The sequence below is a fragment of the Ctenocephalides felis genome, unplaced genomic scaffold (genome assembly GCF_003426905.1).
Source record: "Ctenocephalides felis isolate EL2017-DRISC unplaced genomic scaffold, ASM342690v1 CF-g0.4_SCAFFOLD_01886, whole genome shotgun sequence".
Classification (NCBI taxonomy): Eukaryota; Metazoa; Arthropoda; class Insecta; order Siphonaptera; family Pulicidae; genus Ctenocephalides; species Ctenocephalides felis.
In genome coordinates, this window is record NW_020538040.1 from 134,307,698 (window position 1) to 134,327,118 (window position 19,421).

General features: G+C 28.5%; 3 protein-coding genes across 5 annotated transcripts in view; 2 read left to right on the forward strand and 1 right to left on the reverse strand.

Annotated features, from left to right (window-relative positions):
- The first annotated feature begins 802 nt into the window (after positions 1-802).
- Positions 803-9,164, forward strand: LOC113377063 (suppressor of fused homolog). The gene is made up of 8 exons (XM_026617241.1): positions 803-1,147; positions 2,935-3,027; positions 3,134-3,315; positions 3,614-3,842; positions 4,096-4,252; positions 5,995-6,203; positions 6,288-6,426; positions 8,879-9,164. Exons 1-8 carry the CDS (start codon positions 1,017-1,019, stop codon positions 9,017-9,019), a joined length of 1,281 nt encoding a protein of 426 aa, XP_026473026.1. The 5' UTR covers positions 803-1,016; the 3' UTR covers positions 9,020-9,164.
- Positions 9,165-10,060: 896 nt separating this feature from the next.
- LOC113375939 (cilia- and flagella-associated protein 91-like) overlaps positions 10,061-19,421 on the reverse strand; it is a 28,934-nt gene continuing 19,573 nt past the window's right edge. The window contains exons 12-21 of the mRNA XM_026615875.1: positions 17,030-17,251; positions 13,664-13,812; positions 12,906-13,090; positions 12,799-12,837; positions 11,376-11,444; positions 10,783-10,845; positions 10,610-10,645; positions 10,465-10,500; positions 10,216-10,260; positions 10,061-10,155 (exon numbers count right to left, since the gene is read on the reverse strand). Coding sequence (XP_026471660.1) covers positions 10,061-10,155; positions 10,216-10,260; positions 10,465-10,500; positions 10,610-10,645; positions 10,783-10,845; positions 11,376-11,444; positions 12,799-12,837; positions 12,906-13,090; positions 13,664-13,812; positions 17,030-17,251 — 939 coding nt within the window. The remainder of the gene's footprint in view (positions 10,156-10,215; positions 10,261-10,464; positions 10,501-10,609; positions 10,646-10,782; positions 10,846-11,375; positions 11,445-12,798; positions 12,838-12,905; positions 13,091-13,663; positions 13,813-17,029; positions 17,252-19,421) is intronic.
- LOC113377358 (phosphopantothenate--cysteine ligase) overlaps positions 14,724-19,421 on the forward strand; it is a 44,135-nt gene continuing 39,437 nt past the window's right edge. For all 3 annotated transcript variants that reach the window (XM_026617651.1, XM_026617648.1, XM_026617649.1), the window contains exon 1: positions 14,724-14,884. The gene's annotated coding sequence lies outside the window, so the exon portion shown is untranslated. The remainder of the gene's footprint in view (positions 14,885-19,421) is intronic.

The following is a 19,421-nucleotide window of genomic DNA, read 5'->3' on the forward strand; positions in this document are numbered from 1 at the left end:
AAAAATGGCAGTTTATGAGAGAACTGAGCATCCGATTTGAATGATTAATAAAACTTTCTGCTTGTTTTGACAAAATAATTGGTTTTGGAACAAAAATTATTTTAATTTTTTTTTCAAATATTTTTTATTTCAGAAAAAAAATGTTTTTTTTTGTGTATCGAAAATAATTCAGATTTCAATTTTAATTTGATTTCTGGCTAAAGTACTAAAGTTCACTTATATAATTAATAAATATTAGACAATGTTACAGTATTTATAATAATCTATTTGAAAACATTTAATATTCCTCGAACATTTTGTTACGGTACAGAAAGTTCCAGCAATTTGCCTGAAGGCATAATGCCATAGTTAACCCTTTCGACTCGAATGCCACCGCTCCGGCGGCATAGTCATTTTACCGTTGCGCTCGGATGCCGCCGGATTACATTTATTTATTGATTGATTTATTAATTTTATAAATAAATATATAACAAAATTAATTTATTAGCTCATGATCCCCATAATTCTAAAAAAGATCTGTGAAGAAATATTTAAAAGCAATATAACCACATTTTGAAAAAATCCGATACAAAAAAAAATTCCGAGTTGAGAGATAAGTATAGTACTATAATATGCCGAGCGTACCAAATAGCAGTCCGACTCCCGAGTGGAAAGTGTTAATTTTTAATTGCTACCTATTTAAACATTTGAAGTTCGCGGTCCAGCTGCTGCCACCTTCGCGTCATTGACATCTTTGTTCGAATGACATAAATCTTGCTATGGACGATGTGTAAATACACATTTCTGTGTTTACTTTAATTTTTGTTGTAAACATAAATAATAAATCATTGACATTTTGGGATGCTTACTTATTCGCAGTTAATTATTCTTGTTTTATGTTTGTTTTTGTATAACTATTTGGCTTTATGTTTTGTGGAATATTTTATGACTTAATTCTCTTAGAACTGAAAACGTCATTTTACTGAGTATTTATTTATTCACTTTATTGTTAAATGTGATATGAAAAGTTTATAATTATGGATGAAAAAGAAAGGGTCGCAAATGTTCCGCAACCGCCCGCCGGTTTGCAAGCACTATATAGCCGTTGCCGGGAATTATATCCTGATCAACCAAATCCTTTGCAGGTTACAGCTATAGTTAAATACTGGTAATTTGAAATTGTTTCTATTTTAAGTATACTATTTCTTATTTAAAGTATATTTATATCGAGAGTAGAGATACTACAGTTGTATACATATTTGTTCAAATTTTGAATTTGATGTTGATATAAGAAATATTAGTTATGTTTTATTAGTCGGGTGTTACAGCGATAAAAATTGTATGAATTTCTTAAGTGTAATTTATAAGTTTATATGAGATGCTTTGGTTAACATCCTAGCCTTCATTCATTATACTATACTTTATTAAAACTGTGTAAATAATCAGTGATATTTTAAGGAAATGAAAACTTATATTCTGATACCATAACATTATAAATAATAATTAAGGTAATATATCTTTTTGACATCAAAAACAACAGAAGTACAAATAAATAACAGTTATTGAAGTATCGCAAATGTGTCGCACTTTCTGTTCTAGGTGTCTAGGATAAAAATGTTACATTTTTCTAAAATAAATATTTGCCTTGAAGGGTATATATATACATATATACATATACATATATATTTCAAAGCACGAATTTTAAAAACTATTAAATTAAAATAAATATTAAATTAAAATATAATAAACGAAAAGGTTTTAAAAAAAGAACTCTTCTCATCGAGAGTGCAACAGATGCTTAGCTAGCAATCACCTTGATTCTCATGACGTTGCTATCAAGAAATAAACGGCAATGTTTGAAAAATCATAGCTTGAGTATTTTTGTTTGTTAGTTTTTTTGGTTGTGAGCACTGTTGTTTAGTTTACAAAACCTTAGTATATTTTTTGTAAGATGTATTGTTATTTAGATTCAACAGATTAGTTGAATCTAATTTTAGCTTAGTTGAGTTAGGTTCAACAGATTTGTTTATGTACCTTCTATAAAAGTTTACATATGTGTGTAATAAAAAGAACCAACAAAGGTGTAAAAGGTGTGACAAAGGTGTAAACAATCAGAAAATAGTAAATTAAAAAAAAAAAAAAAATAAGTAAATTAAATTAAAATAGGAATTTTATGAATAATATAGCTATTATTTCATAAAATCCCTTGTAATATTCATAATTTAGACAATGGATCTGCTCGCCCCCTAACTGTCCCTTTTTACCCAGCCCATGAGGTAAAAAAATGGCCAGATGTCAATTTTTAGAAATACAGTAAAAAAGCATATTTCTATGTTAAGAAGGAACTGGGAATTTTACTGGGCATAATTAATAGTTGTTTGTTTGATACATGTTATGTGTTGTGATGTAGTTTATTTGATTTAGACAGTATAATTTGTAGGAACCACCGATGACACCAAAATACGACCGACGATGCCAAACATGTGTGTAGGTTCTTTCTGCTGCTAAACAAACTGTTACCAAAGCTGTGGAGATCAGTAAAACAGATGAAGACTTTTGATGTACTCGTTTATTTCATGACTTCTCGTACACTCTGCATATAACTTGAACAACTGAACTTAAATATAACTCCATTGATTACTGAAGTACTACTGACTCATATTAATCTAATCTCATACTGATTCATACTGACCATTTATTACATCATTCACAAGCTTAAATACTAGCTCCTAGATGACAATGATATACGACTTTGTTTTTTCATTCTTTGAGTATTACTTTCGTTAACGAAGTAAGGTTTTGCGGTTAGAAAGCCTTAGAAAAGTCCGTTATTTCTGCCTTACCATATATATATGTAAGAAGACAGAATTTTGGTTTTAACTTAAAAATAAATAACATACAAAAAGACGAGCTTATATGTTGATATTTTTATTGTCATATTTATTATTATTTCAGGCTAGGTGGTCCAGATCCATTAGACTACATCAGCATGTATGCAAATGCTGGAAATGCCGCAAAAAAGATACCTCCTCATTGGCATTATATAAGGTATTAGTAATTTAATGATTATAATATCAATATCTTCTAAGATTTTATCTTAAAATATATTTTATTCATAATAAAATATAAACACAAATGAAATTTATTTTAATAGTTTTGGCCTGTCTGACTTGCATGGTGATGGTAGAGTCCATGAATTATCTACTATGCCCGGGGGGAGTTCAGGATTTGGATTTGAACTCACATTTCGACTGCAACGAGAGGCGAATGAAACCACTCCTCCTACTTGGCCTGCAGCATTGCTTCAGAGTTTAGCTAAATATGTTTTCCAAACAGGTTAGATTTAGAGAATTAGGTCAAGAATTATACAAATATAAGAGACTTATTTTTTAATATAACCGCAGTTTTATTACAAGAATTCATTCTTATATAAATTTCTTGTGCTCTTTTCTTTGAAATTCTTGGTCTCACAAAAGGCTGATAATTAATTTTAAGCCGTATGCATTTATTATTATTATTATTTGATTATATATTTAATTGGAGCAAGCTGGAATTTAATTTGCAGTGAATTTGTAAGTCTATTCAAACACATTTGCCATATTATGATGAACTAAATGTATAATTTTTACTCTAGGAAACAGACTTTGTGCAGGCGATCATGTATCTTGGCATTGTGCTTTAGATAATAGTGATTCACGTTTAAGACACATGTTAATGGCTGCTGATCCACAATTGGCAAGTAAGGAAACACCATTTGGAGTTGTTGACTTTATACAAGTGGTTGGCATTTGTGCAGAGGAATTGCAAGCATCACAGAAATGGTTGGGCGCAGGTGTTCTTCGGATGCTGAGTGAAATACCTAGGTGAATTTTTAATTTTAATAAGTTTACATTTGGTAGATCATTCCATCAGTAATAATGAATACTTGTATCAAATATTCTAGGGATAAATGTTATTTTATAATCATTTTTTTTATTGATATTTTATAACTAATGGTAAATCTTGAAAACAATTGTATTTGTAAATATTTTGAAAGATCCTCAATGCAATTTATTAAATATAATTTTTTGTGTATTTTATTAATTTAAATTAATTAATTAAGTATTTCAATTTTAGTTCTGGAGGTCCATATTTAATAACAAATATGCAACGTAGTCAGAGCATATTTGAAATTAACCCTAAAGCTCATGAAATAGTTGAACGAGGATTTGAAACTGATGGATCTAATTTAAGTGGTGTCAGTGCTCGTTGCTCCTGGATAGAAATTGCCTCGGTATGTATTAAGTTACATCTAATTCTGTTTTTGTGTAATACATAGATTACAGAAGAAACTGTGTGAATAAAATATACTGATCAGTTTCATGTTCTGCCATCTTGCTGAAAATTGTTAACATAAAATGATAGTTACTAAAAATACTATTGTAAATTTATACTTTATAGATTGATCATTTATCAAAATTTCAGAAGTATTAATTTATACTTCTGATATTTTCATTAATAATCATTTGGATTATCATAACAAACCCTTCAGAATATTATGGAAAGTGATTCAATTAAAAATATCAAACTAGTTGTAAGTGGCATTTTGACTTAAAGCAAGTTGCATGAACTTTCCGACATGTTTAAAAAATAGACTAAATTAATAAGACATAAAAATTTTGAATGATTTATAAGTATTCCAAGTGAGTTTAGAATATTATAATGTAAGAAACTTACAGGTTATATAGTTTGTTACACATTATTTAAAAACACATGCCTAATACTTACACGGAGTATTGTCTAAAAGCGCTGCCTATTAATATAAACTTTAATTAATTTTAACACTTAAACCACTTTTTGTAGGACTATAATATTTTAATATATTTATTAAGACCAGGTACTCTATCGCCATACTAAGTTTCATTAAAATCATCGTATTTTTTTTTTTTTTTTAACTTTTCCTAGGGTATGTTATAGTAATCGCAAAAAAATTAAAAATTAAAATTTTCATATATCTTTACGTTTTAAAGGTTACTGAACATTTTAGCATACCTTAGAAATAATATATGTGGTGTGTGTGTGTGTGCGCGTGCGGATACAAATTTTCGTTGACGATTTCGGGAACACGGTTTAACCAATTTGAGTGATTTAAAAAACATTTGATTCTTATTGATAAGGAGACGTGCTGATTAGTTTTTGGTAAAGGCAGGTTCAGTCGTTCTGAAGATACGGAGCAAAATGTGCCAAAAATGGTAATTCAGTTTTGGAGCGAATGGAGCGTCCGATTTGAATGATTCAAAAAACTTTTTATTTGTATTGACGAAATGAAGAACTGTTGAAATTTTTGGGAACGCAGGTCCATCGGTTTCGAAGATTCAATAAAAAAAGTCAAAAATAATGGCAGACATGATTAAAGAAAAAAATGATCAGTTTATAGATATTTTAATTATAGGAACAAATTTTGTTTACATTTCTATGGGTTTCATACTAATGTTTATTCGTTATACTGCGATGCGACGCCCACGCGCTTCGATATTTCGATTGCTTTGAGAAAAAGTTCAAAATTCCCAAAATATTTCAAAGTATAAAAAAAAATTTAATTAGGTCAATTTTTTTTTCAAAAATTTTAAAAATTGGTTTAGAATTTTCGGTTGAAAAATTTAGCACGTTTGTTAATTCTAAAGAAACGGCTTAGCCGACCGTATAATAAACTGACCAACGCTATTTTTGAAATCTGTCCAGTCGTTTTTGAGTAAACATCGACGAAACCCTGAAAAAAATCGACTCGGACACACACACATATATACATACGCACATACATTATTTTTCAACTTTAATCTCGTACGGTTCAGAATGATTTGAAACGTCGAGGAAACAAAATTAGCAAATCAGATTTTCTGACAAAAAACATAAACTTCTTCATGATAGTAAAAATTTAAGTCAATTACATTTTTCTTACTAGACCACATAAAAACAGAATTATGTAGATTTTATTTCAAGTGGTATATAAAATTAAAGTGATTTATTATATTTCAGAACATAAAACAAGAGAAGAATCAAAATATTGAAGAGAATGTTAAAAAATTAAATGTAAACGATCTTCAAAACAGTATAACATCGTCGGCTTCAAATTCGAATTTCGATATAAAATTTGAGCCACTAGATCAGTACATCACACAGTATTTAAATGGCATTCACATAACGTTCAACTTAGAAGCGGGGCACCTGTTACCATTAGCAATAAGGTTCGATTATTTTGAAATGAAACATTTATTTTATATATAATTATATAAACAATAATTAATAAACATAAAATATAATATTTTTAGGGGAAGAGTAAGACATGGACGTCATTTCACTTTTAAATCAATATTGGATGATACAGCTATTACACTGGTGGCTGAATCTGTTACTGATACACAAGTAACACCTCTTAGGCCTTACGCATTACTTGGGAACTGGTTGCAAGTATGTATATAATAATTAAAACAATAATAGCTTATTAAATGCAGAACTGTTATATATAAGAGCAGCTAAAGTTCTTTATAAATGGGTTATTTAAGAGTGAATGGTAATTTATATGGGATATGTTTTTAGGTTGTATAGATGGATTACCATTTCAGTTTCAGTTAAATATTCATTCTGCGATTCAAGCTATTCTCGAATGTCATTTTATGCTATTTGTTTACATTTATTTACATTCTCGAAATCTCTGTAAACAGCAAAGGTGAATAATATACAAAGAAAAACCTTGATTGGAATTTGACTCAAAACTCGAAATGATGATAATATGGATAGATAGATAGACTATATAAATTCAATATCTCACAATTTATGTCATTATGTTAATACATAATAATGATATAACAATATTAATGGAATTTATTAACAAGGAAATTTAATGATATTCAATAATTAACTTGAATTAAAAAATTTAGTTATATACAGGGTGTACCAGAACTCAGTCATGCAAAACCGGGATGATAGTATTGATCATAACTATCATAGAAAGAAATTAAAAAAAAAAAAATCTCTCATAATTTTAAAATCATGAGCTTCTAAGTGCTATCTAGAACTGTGGTGAAAATGTGACTATTTTTTATTTGTTGGTGTTAAATTTTATTTATTTGAGTTAATTTTTATTTTCATTTAAATTTTGGAACTGTAACCGTGAATAATATTTTTAAGACCACTTTCTGAACATTTTGGCATACCTCACAATCAGAAAAAATGGTGATGTGTGTATGTGTTTTGTATGTTCGCATTTTTTCGCTCGATTTGATTGGTTCAAAAAACATTGAATTCCTATTGATAGGGAGATGTGCTGATTAGTTTTTGGCAAAGGCAGGTCTAGTCGTTACGGAGATATCGAGCAAAGAGTGCTGAAAATAGAAGGCGAGATTTTGAGAGAACGGCGCATTCGATTTAAATTATCTAAAAAACATTCAGTTCGTAATGATAGGGAGAAGTGGTGATTAGTTTTTGGCAAAGGCAGGTCCAGCTGTTTCGAAGATACGGAGCTACATGTACAAAAAATGGCAGTTTTTGAAAGAACTAAGCATCCGATTTGAATGATTCATAAAATTTTCTGCTAGTGTTGACGAAACAATTGCTTTTGGAAAAAAAATTGTTTGTATATCGAAAATATTTCAGATTTTAATTTTAATTTTTGCTAAAGTCTTAAAGCTCACTTACATACTTTAAATAAATAATTTTAACTTTGCAATTCAGTTTATATAATTGTTATAAATATTAGACAATGTTACAGGATTTATTTATAATAATCTATTTGAAAATATTTTATATTCCTCGAACATTTCTATACGGTACGGAAAGTTCCAGCAATTTGCCTTAAGACACAATGCCATACACTACTAGTTTTTTTTTATTGACTTTGTATACACGTACATTAGTCATATACATTTTATAAGTTATCTTTACAATTTTATTTTATTTCATTGTATATAATTATATAGCACACCATATATTCTTTTTTTTTGGCAATAATGTTATAAAATTGGTTGGGAGGGAGATTTTTTGCCTTACTATCTTCCTCCATAGTTCTTGCTTACCCTTTTCCCATTTTTTGTACTCCATAATGGCGTGCTCAGCATCCGCCCTAGTCGCACCACCCAAGCAATAGTAATTAGGATTGGTATTGATACCAATTCTACTCAGGTGAAACGGAGTTTATGTATGGTTAAAGCTTAGTCTACATATTGTGAATTCGTCATACCATGGTCTCATAGGTATTGCTTCTTTACCTTTGATCTGTTTTGAAACATGATAATCCAATTTCAATTCTTTGCGAATCTGTGCTGTGCAGTAATTTTTTATGTCTTTATAGAATAATTCATCTGAAAATATGATTTATGCTAGTGCATTTTACTTACAATCTGTTCAAATATTTGCAAACTCCAATGTGCGAGACAAAATTATTTGAACAGAATGTTATTTTTAGGTTTTGATTTTTTTTCTCGAAATTTCAAATACTATCTTGATTAAATTTGCCCACTTTTGATGAAACTTGCTAACATACTTCAGTACATTTTTTTTAAGGAGGACCTTTCAAAGTAGACCGAAAATTTATATTCATTGTTCAACAATAGGGTTAATAAAATTAGTTAAAATTAACCACAATAACCAAAAAAATTGTCATACTTTTACCAAGGCTTTAGGTTGCACTTAAAAGCTCATAATTTCTAAACGGGAGAAGTTTTTCAGGATAGTTAAGGTCAATACTATTACCTTGATTCGGCTCGACGTCAACACAGAATGTTTAAATGTGTTTAAAAGCTAATGGCTGGTGGGGATGGAGGACCTTTATAGAAGACTTTATCTAAATTAATTATGAAAAAAATATCTATCTAATTATCTATTTATCTAATTATTGATGTATATTTGATTACTGTGTCTTCAGGTCCTCATACCTCATGATTTAGAAGTTGAAATGGTTGAAGCTTTTGATGTTTTGTCTCATCCGGAGAAATTGGAACTGCCGAAGACCTTTTCATGGCCAGCACACAGATTAGCATTTACAATCATGTCAGATGTTCTCTAGCAGGAATAATAAAACTTCAGCAATTGTTTGGTAAAATCAGAGCATTTGTTATGTACTGTGATTATCAAAATTAGATTGATATTTTTATACTCATGACGATCAATATACTTATATTGCTGTTAATATAATATAAATGTTCCAACAGTATAGGATAAGCAAAATTTATAAATTTATTCTGCATAAAACTAATTTTATGCAACTAATTACATTGACAATAATCATGTTATTTATTTTTTTAATGTTTATGAGAAATATTTTTGTTTTCCATAATCTATATCATAAACTATTGTGGATAAAACGGTAATAATGATTATGTAAACTCATACATTGCAAATAGATTCAAAATTTCTGATGATTAGGGTGATTTGTGGCTGCAAATGGATGATCAATTTATGCATATCAATGAGACATTTTTACTATTTCGGATGTGCTAGTTTTAAAAAATTCTTTAAGATGACAAGTCTCATCAACTTCAATGCCCAGAAAACACATTTTGTTTTCAATTAAGTATTCACATTTTACCTTAAAAAGTGCCTTAAATGTATGAGATATAGATATTTGTTGATATTTTCATTGGCCAATTTAAGATATCAAATTTTATAAACGTTTTGAGCTGTTAAAAATACTTAATACATTATTAATATTATTGTGTATGAATATGATTTATATGTAAAGAGTAATTGAACAATGAAAGCTAAAGATGAAAAATCGTATTATTTTACAGATTTATTTGCAGGTGGTTAATGCTTAGTGAGATAATTTGGGATTAGACAATCATAGATTAAGAGAAAATATGATAATGCAAATATAGTTGACTTTTCAATCTAGATTAAATTTAAATTTTATTATATGAAAGAAAAAAAAAACAGACAGATAATTTGACTAATATTATTATTAAAATTTTTAAACATAACAAAATTCGGTTCAGAGTAATTAAAAAAACACCAATCTTACAATTACGTGAACAAATAAAACACTATTTTTATTTCAGTGAAAATTTACGTTATCTACTGCATCTTTCGTCTGAGTATTTAATTATTTTTATGACCTGGTATCATATTCTGTATCATCTGTGCTTCTTGTTGTTGTTTTGCTTAGGTCTTCGGTTTGGGAATCAGTGATTTCGTCTTCATCAACTTTAATTTATAATATGTTTTAGAAAATATTTTAATCATATTATTTATTAATATAGGTACCTTCTTTTATAGCTGATAAGGGTCCTGTTCTAAATTCTCTGTTATCTGATAATGGAAAACATTGTTATATATAGCACATAATAATATTTCAAGTAAGTGAAACTGAATTTAAGTGTATGTGTTGTACTTATATATATATATATATATACATATACATATATACATATATATATATATATATATATATATATACACATACATACATATAAATAGAATAGAATAGAATGTAATCGATATCGTTGTATTTACCTTCTGATGAAGATGAAACTTTCATTAACTCCATTTCTGATAATGGAAAACAACGTTATATGTAGCATATAATAATACACACATATATATATATATATATATATATATATATATAATAGAATATAGTCAATATGGTTGTATTTACCTTCTGATGAAGAAGAAACCTTCATTAAATCTGTATCTATAATGGAAAACAATGTTATATGTAGCATGTATATATACATATATATATATATATATATATATATATATATATATATATATAGAGAGAGAGAGAGAGAGAGAGAGAGAGAATATAATCAATATGGTTGTATTTACCATCTGATGAAGATGAAATCTTCATTAATTCCGTTTCTATTTGTTTAATTAGTTTCAGATCATCTAAAATAAGTATTATATATTATATTATTATCATTTATATATATATATATATATATATATATACATAAAGTTATAAGTTTATTTAAAGTCTGTACGTTTTGGCTACTGTTCTCACTTTAATTCAAAGGAATAGTATTGTATTTTTGTATATGATATTATATAATTAAAATAACGCGAACGGTATTATTCCACTGTGCATTATATTTGAATATTTCAATTCTTATAGATCAATTATTTTTTATGCATTATAAATATTATTAAATGAAATGAAATGATTTATATGAGGGAACTGAATGGGGCGTTCACTAGTGCCAGAACCGCCGGTTTTCAAAATTTAGGACTCGGAAATTTTGATGTCAAAGTTGTGCCGAATTCTGGAAAACTAGATAATAATGAGTTAGTGAAGTACAATGTATCAAATTTAACTAGTTTAGATGATTGAACTATAATAGGAGAAAACCGGTTTTGAGACCCGATTGGGGTATACAATTCAACCCTTTTTAAACATATATTATAAAATCTATACTCACTCTCAGGAGGTTTGTCAACTGAACCTTTTAATATTTCACTTTCTATTTTTCTAACGATGCTCAAGGCCTCTGAAAAAGTTAATATTGTTATTATTAATATTTGAAGTAAAATGTGAAATATCGAATCAGGTTGTTGGCTTGATTCGAATAATTCGAGTTGGAACATTACTATATATCTTTGCTAATATAAATATAAATATAAATAATATTGAGCGGATTAAACCCTGTTAGGTTAAAAGGTTGACAAAAGTCGAATATTTTTGCAAACTTCAAATTAAATGATTTCTACCATTGGAATACCTTAGAAAAAATGGATGTATGTGTGTGTGTGTACGGGTACAAATTTTCGTCGACTATTTCGTAAACACGGTTCAACCGATTTGAATGATTTAAAAAAACTTTCGATTTCTATTGATAAGGAGACGTGCTGATTAGTTTTTGGCAGGTCTAGCGGTTTCAGAGATCGAGAAAAACAAGTAAAAAAAAAGTTCCATTTGATGGTGATCATTACAATGATCATAATGATATGTGTATACACATATGCATATCAAATGATCAGATATTTTATAGAGGTTTTAATAATACGTATAAATTTTGTTTTCATTTTTAGTGGTTCCGTAACATTGTACATCCGATAGACTGCGACGCGGCGCTAACGCGCTTCGGTATTTTGCTTCTACGCACCTAAAGCAGCGCGATTGTTTTGAAAAAAAGTTCAAAAATTTCAAAATATAAAAAAACCTTTTTTTTTTTTAAAAAGTCAACATTTTTCAAAAATTTCAAAATTCTCAAAAATTAATTTTTTTCAAAGTTAAAAAGATTGAATCTTTTTTTAAAAAAATAGTTGTTACGGGAAGTTTCAGTAATTTGCCTTAAGACACGATACCGTACACCACTAGTTTAAGTTTTTGTTTTTGTGACAAAATAAGATTTGCTAATTTCAAGTTTTCACGATTTTCCAAGTCATTCTGAGTCATTTGACATAAAAATTGGAAAAACTGTGGGAGCCAAAATTCGACTTATTGTCGATTTTGCTCGATCACGGCTGCACTGATTTTAAAAATTGAATGCTTAACAAAAACTTTAAAATAATAGATCTTCGAATAGTGGTCAATTATAAAGCGCTTAAGATATTGAATATCAATTAGAAATCTTTATGGATTAATTCTAAATGAAAAGCGAAAATTGGTTGAAAATTCTATCGCGACAGTTTGAAAAGTGGCTAAATCTGATATCTTATTTATTTAGTCGATTATTTACACATGCCGGGAAGTTTTTGCAATTTGCCTCAAGGCAAATTAACATCTAGTTAAAGTTTCAATTTAATTGTTTATTAAATGTGTTGCGCATGAGTAGTAATTTGATTGTTGTGTTATTATTGAAATAAAAAGTTAAAAATTAAATATGCCCGTAAGCTACATACCACTAGATTCCGTTTCTATAAACGTTGACGATTTACTACCTAAAAATACATTAAGGTTAATGAAAAATATCTTGTATAGAATTTCATTTTGTTATGTTCATTACTACATGATTCCCCCGTAAATCCAAATTTCTGCAAATCCGTCATTGTCGAGAACACTAATTCGTGTGCAACTGCAATGTGTTTGGATTGTCTCTGTTTTAATTGATCCCTAATTAATTGCTTTTCTATTTCTGGAGCTATAAACTGATGTACACATTCTGTTATCATAGTGATGTCGTCCAAATCAGACCTAAAATTGAAAAAAATGTTTGAATACCAATTCAAACATGATAGCTAATAAAAGTATAATTGTGACTACAATCAATATCAACTGTTATTTTACTTAGAAAAATATTAATTATCAATTAATTTACAACGTATTTCTGTATATACACACACGTACATCTACACACACACTCACACTCACGCACACACACATATTGTAATAATTTTTCAAAGTATTTTAGAATTACTGAATGATGACACATATCAAGTGTCGAAATGTACTAATTGAATTATATATCAAAATCAATCAATCAATTCACTTTGAAATCGATTGGAAGCTTTATGATTCAAATATATAAATAAATATATGAATAAAAATTTGGAAGGCATAACGTAAAAAAGGAAAATATTTTAGAAAAAATAATGTTTTCGACACATTTCGAAATATATCTTCATGTTAAAAAATACAAATCATAATAATAAACATAATTTACACAAATGGTACTTGCACGTAACACTAAAAGCTTAGTTACTGCTTCCAAGATTTTCTTAATATAGTTTAATATCATAATTAATTTAGTTATTAAAATTGACTTACGACAGTCCTTCTCTTTCAGTTTCATCTAGCTTTAGGGCCAAATGAGTTACATAATCCTTGGCTTCTTGTGCGGATAACTTATCGATACCATCGACTATAATATCGTTGAGGTATAAATCGATAATGTCTTGATGGATTTTCACATTATCCTGATTTAATTTTTACAATTTTAGTTTTCTTTCATTTAAATGTTAAAAATAAGATATATATATATATATATATATATATATATATATATATATATGATTTAGTTGTTGATTTTGATGTTGAGATATATGAGTAAGTTCTTGTGGGGCGATACATCAAAGAATAAAAAGCAAAGATTTATAAATTAAACTTTAATTCCAAACGTTTCGACATTCAATTTAATGTCATCATCAGTGGATATTAACGTTGGTAGGTTACATCTAGAGAGTGTACACAACACTAGAAATTAGCACTAACATTTATACAACAACTTGTCAACACCATGCATTTTTTATAATTTTTTGTATGATGTAAAAAGAAAAATGATAATATTATTTGAACAAAAATGTGAGTATAGTTCAACTATACTCACATAATTTTATTTGAACAAAAATGTGAGTATAGTTGAACTATACTTATATAGTTCAACTATACTCACATTTTTGTTCAAATAAAATTATCATTTTTCTTTTTACAGCATACAACAAATTATAAAAAATGCATGGTGTTGACAAGTTAGTTGTATAAATGTTAGTGCTAATTTGTAGTGTTGTGTACACTCTCTAGATGTAACCTACCAACGTTAATATCCACTGATGATGGCATTAAATTGAATGTCGAAACGTTTGGAATTAAAGATTAATTTATAAATCTTTGCTTTTTATTCTTTGATGTATCGCCCCACAAGAACTTACTCATATATATAGATATATATATATATATATATATATATATCTCCTAATTACGTCCCTGCGTCTAGTGCGATCCTGCCATAACTACTATGAAAATTGTTAATGCGCACGCATTCGACTATCCGATATTTATGGTATAAAAGGTGACCAGAATCTTATCAGAGTCTTTTCCATCTCAATAAGCCATGGCATACGGATCTTAGCAATAAATACTGAAGCCTGTCAACAAATATTCAATAATGAAGTTATGCAAATACATTTAATAAAGTTAGGCTTTTTGGTGGACAAATTGTTGAATGGTCTCGTAATATCAATTGCTTGAATGCTCATGTTGTTGCGACAGGTAGCTAAATACATATAGTTATTTTGCTTTGGCTTATATCGTCAAATCGGAACATATGTATATATATATATATATATATATATATATATATATATATATAGATTTATTTATTTATTTCATTGACCGTGCTATAAAAGAAATTCTGATTGGCTTCTTCTTAGTCTTCTTACAATTAACTCTTCGTTGCGTATAGTCAAAATTATTATTTTCATTTAGTTTTTTCGAAATAAATATTCCTTATTTTTTTGTGAACATGGTTGTGAATTATTATTAATTTTTGTTTTTTTTGTGTTTGTATCTAAATAATTTGTGTGATTCATCCACTGAAGAAGAGTCAAAATGGAAAGTTTCTTAAACTAAGATATATTTTAAGAAATTATATAGTTCTTTTTATTATGTGAATAGATGCCTGTTTAAGCAGAATTTTGTTTAATCAACATATTATTACCAACTGGAAAAACCATCAACTACATATATAACATTATTTGTTTCCTAAGCAGCAAATTCAAATTAGCAACAAAATTTTTTGATGGTAGTAATAATTTACAAAGTTTTGGAACTAGTTATGTTGCATCATCAATCTTTGCATCAAGAACCAAATATATTAAATAAAATAATAAACAATATAGTAAAAACAAATAAAAGCATGATTTTTGTTATAAATCTCTAATACCATCAATATTTAAATTTAATTAAAGAATATTATAATTGAGAAACAGAACTGATGATCCATCATCAAAAAAAACATTTGTGAATTATTAAATTTTAATTATTTACAAGTGCTGTCGTAATAAATTATAAAAAATAGTGACATGGCTTCTAGATAATGACACAATGGTAAATCATTTTTGCTTTTACCTAAATAAGGGTTTATGGTAGGTGAAAATTTAGGGCTATTTGTGTTTTTTATTATGATTTATAAATAAATAGTAAAATAAAATTTTATCTAAATCAACCATCAAATATTTTCGGAGAAGTATTGCGACGAACAACATGACACGAGAACTAAGTAAATGAATATTTTTGACAAAATACCAGATCATTGTTATATGCCGTATTATCTTGGTGAAAAATTTACCTATGTAATTTATATTTTGCGTTGGTTGAGTATCTTAACTAATATTTTAAAATTCTTTTAAAATAAAAAAATTGAACTGTACCGGGGGGACTGTTTGCTCAATTAAAAAGGACCAGGTGACAAATTTTTGAAAAACAGCAAAAAAATACATTTTTACAATTATGAATTAAGTAGCTGGGAGTTTTACTGAACATAGTCAGATAGTTCTTTGATTGATATGTGTTATTTGTTGTGATATAAATAGTTTGGTTTTCACAACTTTATTGCTCAGTCAAATTGGACCTTTGTGCCCCGCCTTTTCCGAATTATATATATATATATATATATATATATATATTAGGGTGGTCTTTAAAATGGTCATTTTCGAATTTCCTTGTTCCCAGGGGCTCAAATGGTTCCAAATAGATAAAAAACAATTCTCTGAAAGTTTTAACTCTTAATATTAACGTTTAGATAAAGCACAATTCAATCAAAGTTTTGTATGGAGAGAGCATGAAAAAAATTTTGAAAATTTAAAAAAATGTTTTATGTATAACTTAGCGACAAATGAATAAGTTTTATTCATTTATTTGTGTGTTAAATTACACCTAAAAAACATTTTTAAAATTTTTGAAATTTTTTTCATGCTATTTCCATACAAAACTTTGATTGAATTGCACTCTATCTAAACGTTAATATTGAGCTAAAACTTTCAGAGAATTGTTTTTTATCTATTTGGAACCATTTGAGCCCCTGAGAGCAAGAAAATTCGAAAATGACCATTTTAAGGACCACCCTAATATATATATATATATATATATATATATATATATGTTTATTACAATATATTCGAAATAGATCTATTTAGTTTCTATTTCTATAGTTTCTATGAATATTGATTTTTTTATTGCGGTCCGTCCAAAGTTACCACTTGGCCTAAATGTACCCATGAGTTTGACATCCCTGATTTATAATATATAATGATTTTCTATTTAGAAGCAAGTGCTACGTAAATTACTCTTCAAAAATATCAGAAAATATGTTGAATAAATCATAAATGTATTATTATGGTGCAAATATATTTTTACCATTCTGTATATGAAATCGGCTTCGCTCCTTCTGGATTCTTCCTTCTGTCGTTGTCCAGCTTCCCTCGCCTCTCTGAGCCACCTCATGCGTTTCGCAAGCATGCGAAGAGCGTACGTTGATTGCTCGTCTTCCAAACGCAACACTTCTTTGTGCAGGAGATCGACCATTTGGCCAAGGGAGCTCGCCTCCACGAACAGGGCAGGTTGGCGTATCTTACTGACCTAGTAACATACAAGGGGAATTATTCAAACAAGGTGTATGCAACTTCCCAATTATACAAATAACTAGTGGTGCATGGCATCGTGCCTTAAAAAAATTGCTAATACGATTTAATTAAAGGAATTTTTAAAATCTACCAAACAGAAAGAAAATTGCAATGTATTCGAACCAGCTAATTGGCCAAACTCAAACCAAACTAGTGGGGTGGTATAGCATCATGCTTTAAGGCAAATTGCTGGAACTTTCCGTACCGTAACGAAATGTTCGAGGAATACTGATTGTTTTCAAATAGATTATTATAAATATTGTAACTTTGTCTAATATTTATAAGAATTATATAAACTGAATTGCAAAGTTAAACATATTTGTTTAAAGTACATTAGAACTTTAGTCAGAATTACGATTAAAATCTAAATTATTTTCGATATGCAAAAAAAAACAAATTTTTTTGAAAAAAAAAATTGAAAAAAAAATTTTGAAACAAAAATTTTTTTTTCAAAATCAATTATTTTGTTAAAACGAGCAGAAAGTTCTTTGAATCATTCAAATCGGACGCTTAGTTCTCTCAAAAACTGCACATTTAGCTCCGAAATGGTTAAGACTGTCTTTGCCAAAACTAATACCACTTCTCCCAATCATTACTAATTGAATGTTTTTTAAATCATTCAAATCGGATGCTCCGTTCTCTCAAAAACTCGATTTCTATTTTCTGCACTCTTTGCTCCGTATCTCCGAAACGGCTGGACCTGCCTTTGTCAAAAACTAATCAGCTCTTCTCCCTATCAATAGGAATCGAATGTTTTTTGAACCATTCAAATCGGTTGATCCGTGCGCCCGAAAACGTGGACGAAAAATTGTATCCATACTTACATACACACAAACACACACACATCCATTTTTTCTGAAGTATGCCAAAACGTTCAGAAACCTTCAAAACGTCGAGAAATGTAAAAATTTTCAATTTCGATTTTTGGCCCATTACAATAACTTACCCTACGGGAAGTTAATTATTCAAACCAGGTGTATGCAACTTCCCATTTATACAAATTCTAGTGGTACATGGCTTCGTGGCATATCGTACCGTAATTTAATTTTTTTCTTTAAAATTTGTTGATAACTTTTAAAATATTAACTTTATTACTTTTTTGAGAATTTTGAAATTTTTGAAAAAAAATAACTTTTTGAAAAATTTTATTTTTTTATTGGATATCCAAAACCTTAACCTGCCTTTCCAAGTCCCAAAATTTAATTAGATCTTTGTATCATCAATACAAATGTTTTTTGAATCATTCAAATCGAACGCTCCGTTCTCTCAAAAACTGAATTACCATTTTTGGCACTTTTTGCCCCGTTTTTTTTGAAACGGCAGAACTTGCCTTTGCCGAAACTAATCAGCAAGTCTTCCCTTAAATACTGATCGAATGCTCTTTTTATCATTCAAATTGGTTGATCCATGTTCCTAAATGTTGACGAAAATTTGTATCCGCACACACGCACACATACATATATTCATTTTTTCTAAGGTATACCACAATGTTCAAATAACGTAAATATACGAGTATATAAAAAATTTCATTTTTGATTTTTCTGAGATTACTGTAACTTACCCTACGGGAAGTTAATTATTACTGACTCTTGAAATCAAGTATGCCTAATTAGCGATTAACATTTGCACCTATTTGTCATGCCTACAGATGAAGCCAACAGTTAATTACTGAAGATTTGTGGTATATATCTTGAATTTTTAGCTTTCCAAAAAAAAATTGTTTTCGCCAGAAGATCGTACTTGCCAATTTAATGTTTTCTCGACGTTTCAAATCATTCTTAATCGTTTGAGACTAAATTTCGAAAAATTATTTATGTGCATATGTTAGCCGATTTTTGACTTTTTTGCCCATTTTTCCCAAAAATTTTCAACCCATTTGATCTAACTCGATGATTGATCGAGTTGATTAATTTTGCTCGATGATAGGCCAAGCCGTTTTTTTATAATTATATGAAAAATATAAAATTTATTGTCTACGTTGTAGCCAAACACCCTGAATCTTTTTAACAATTCAAAAATTGTTCTAAAGATACTGGATGAAAATCATGGCGATCAGTTATTGGTAAAGATCGGCCGTGCCGCTATACTTTGTAATTAATTCCTGAACTTTTTGTTGCGTTTCTAAT

Bases quoted from the DNA above. Each gene is read 5' to 3' on its own strand.
- LOC113377063 (XM_026617241.1), top strand. From the start codon at position 1,017: ATGGATGAAAAAGAAAGGGTCGCAAATGTTCCGCAACCGCCCGCCGGT. The intron at 3,028-3,133 runs GTATTAGTAATT...TTATTTTAATAG, and splicing joins CCTCATTGGCATTATATAAG to TTTTGGCCTGTCTGACTTGC. The intron at 6,427-8,878 runs GTATGTATATAA...CTGTGTCTTCAG, and splicing joins TACTTGGGAACTGGTTGCAA to GTCCTCATACCTCATGATTT.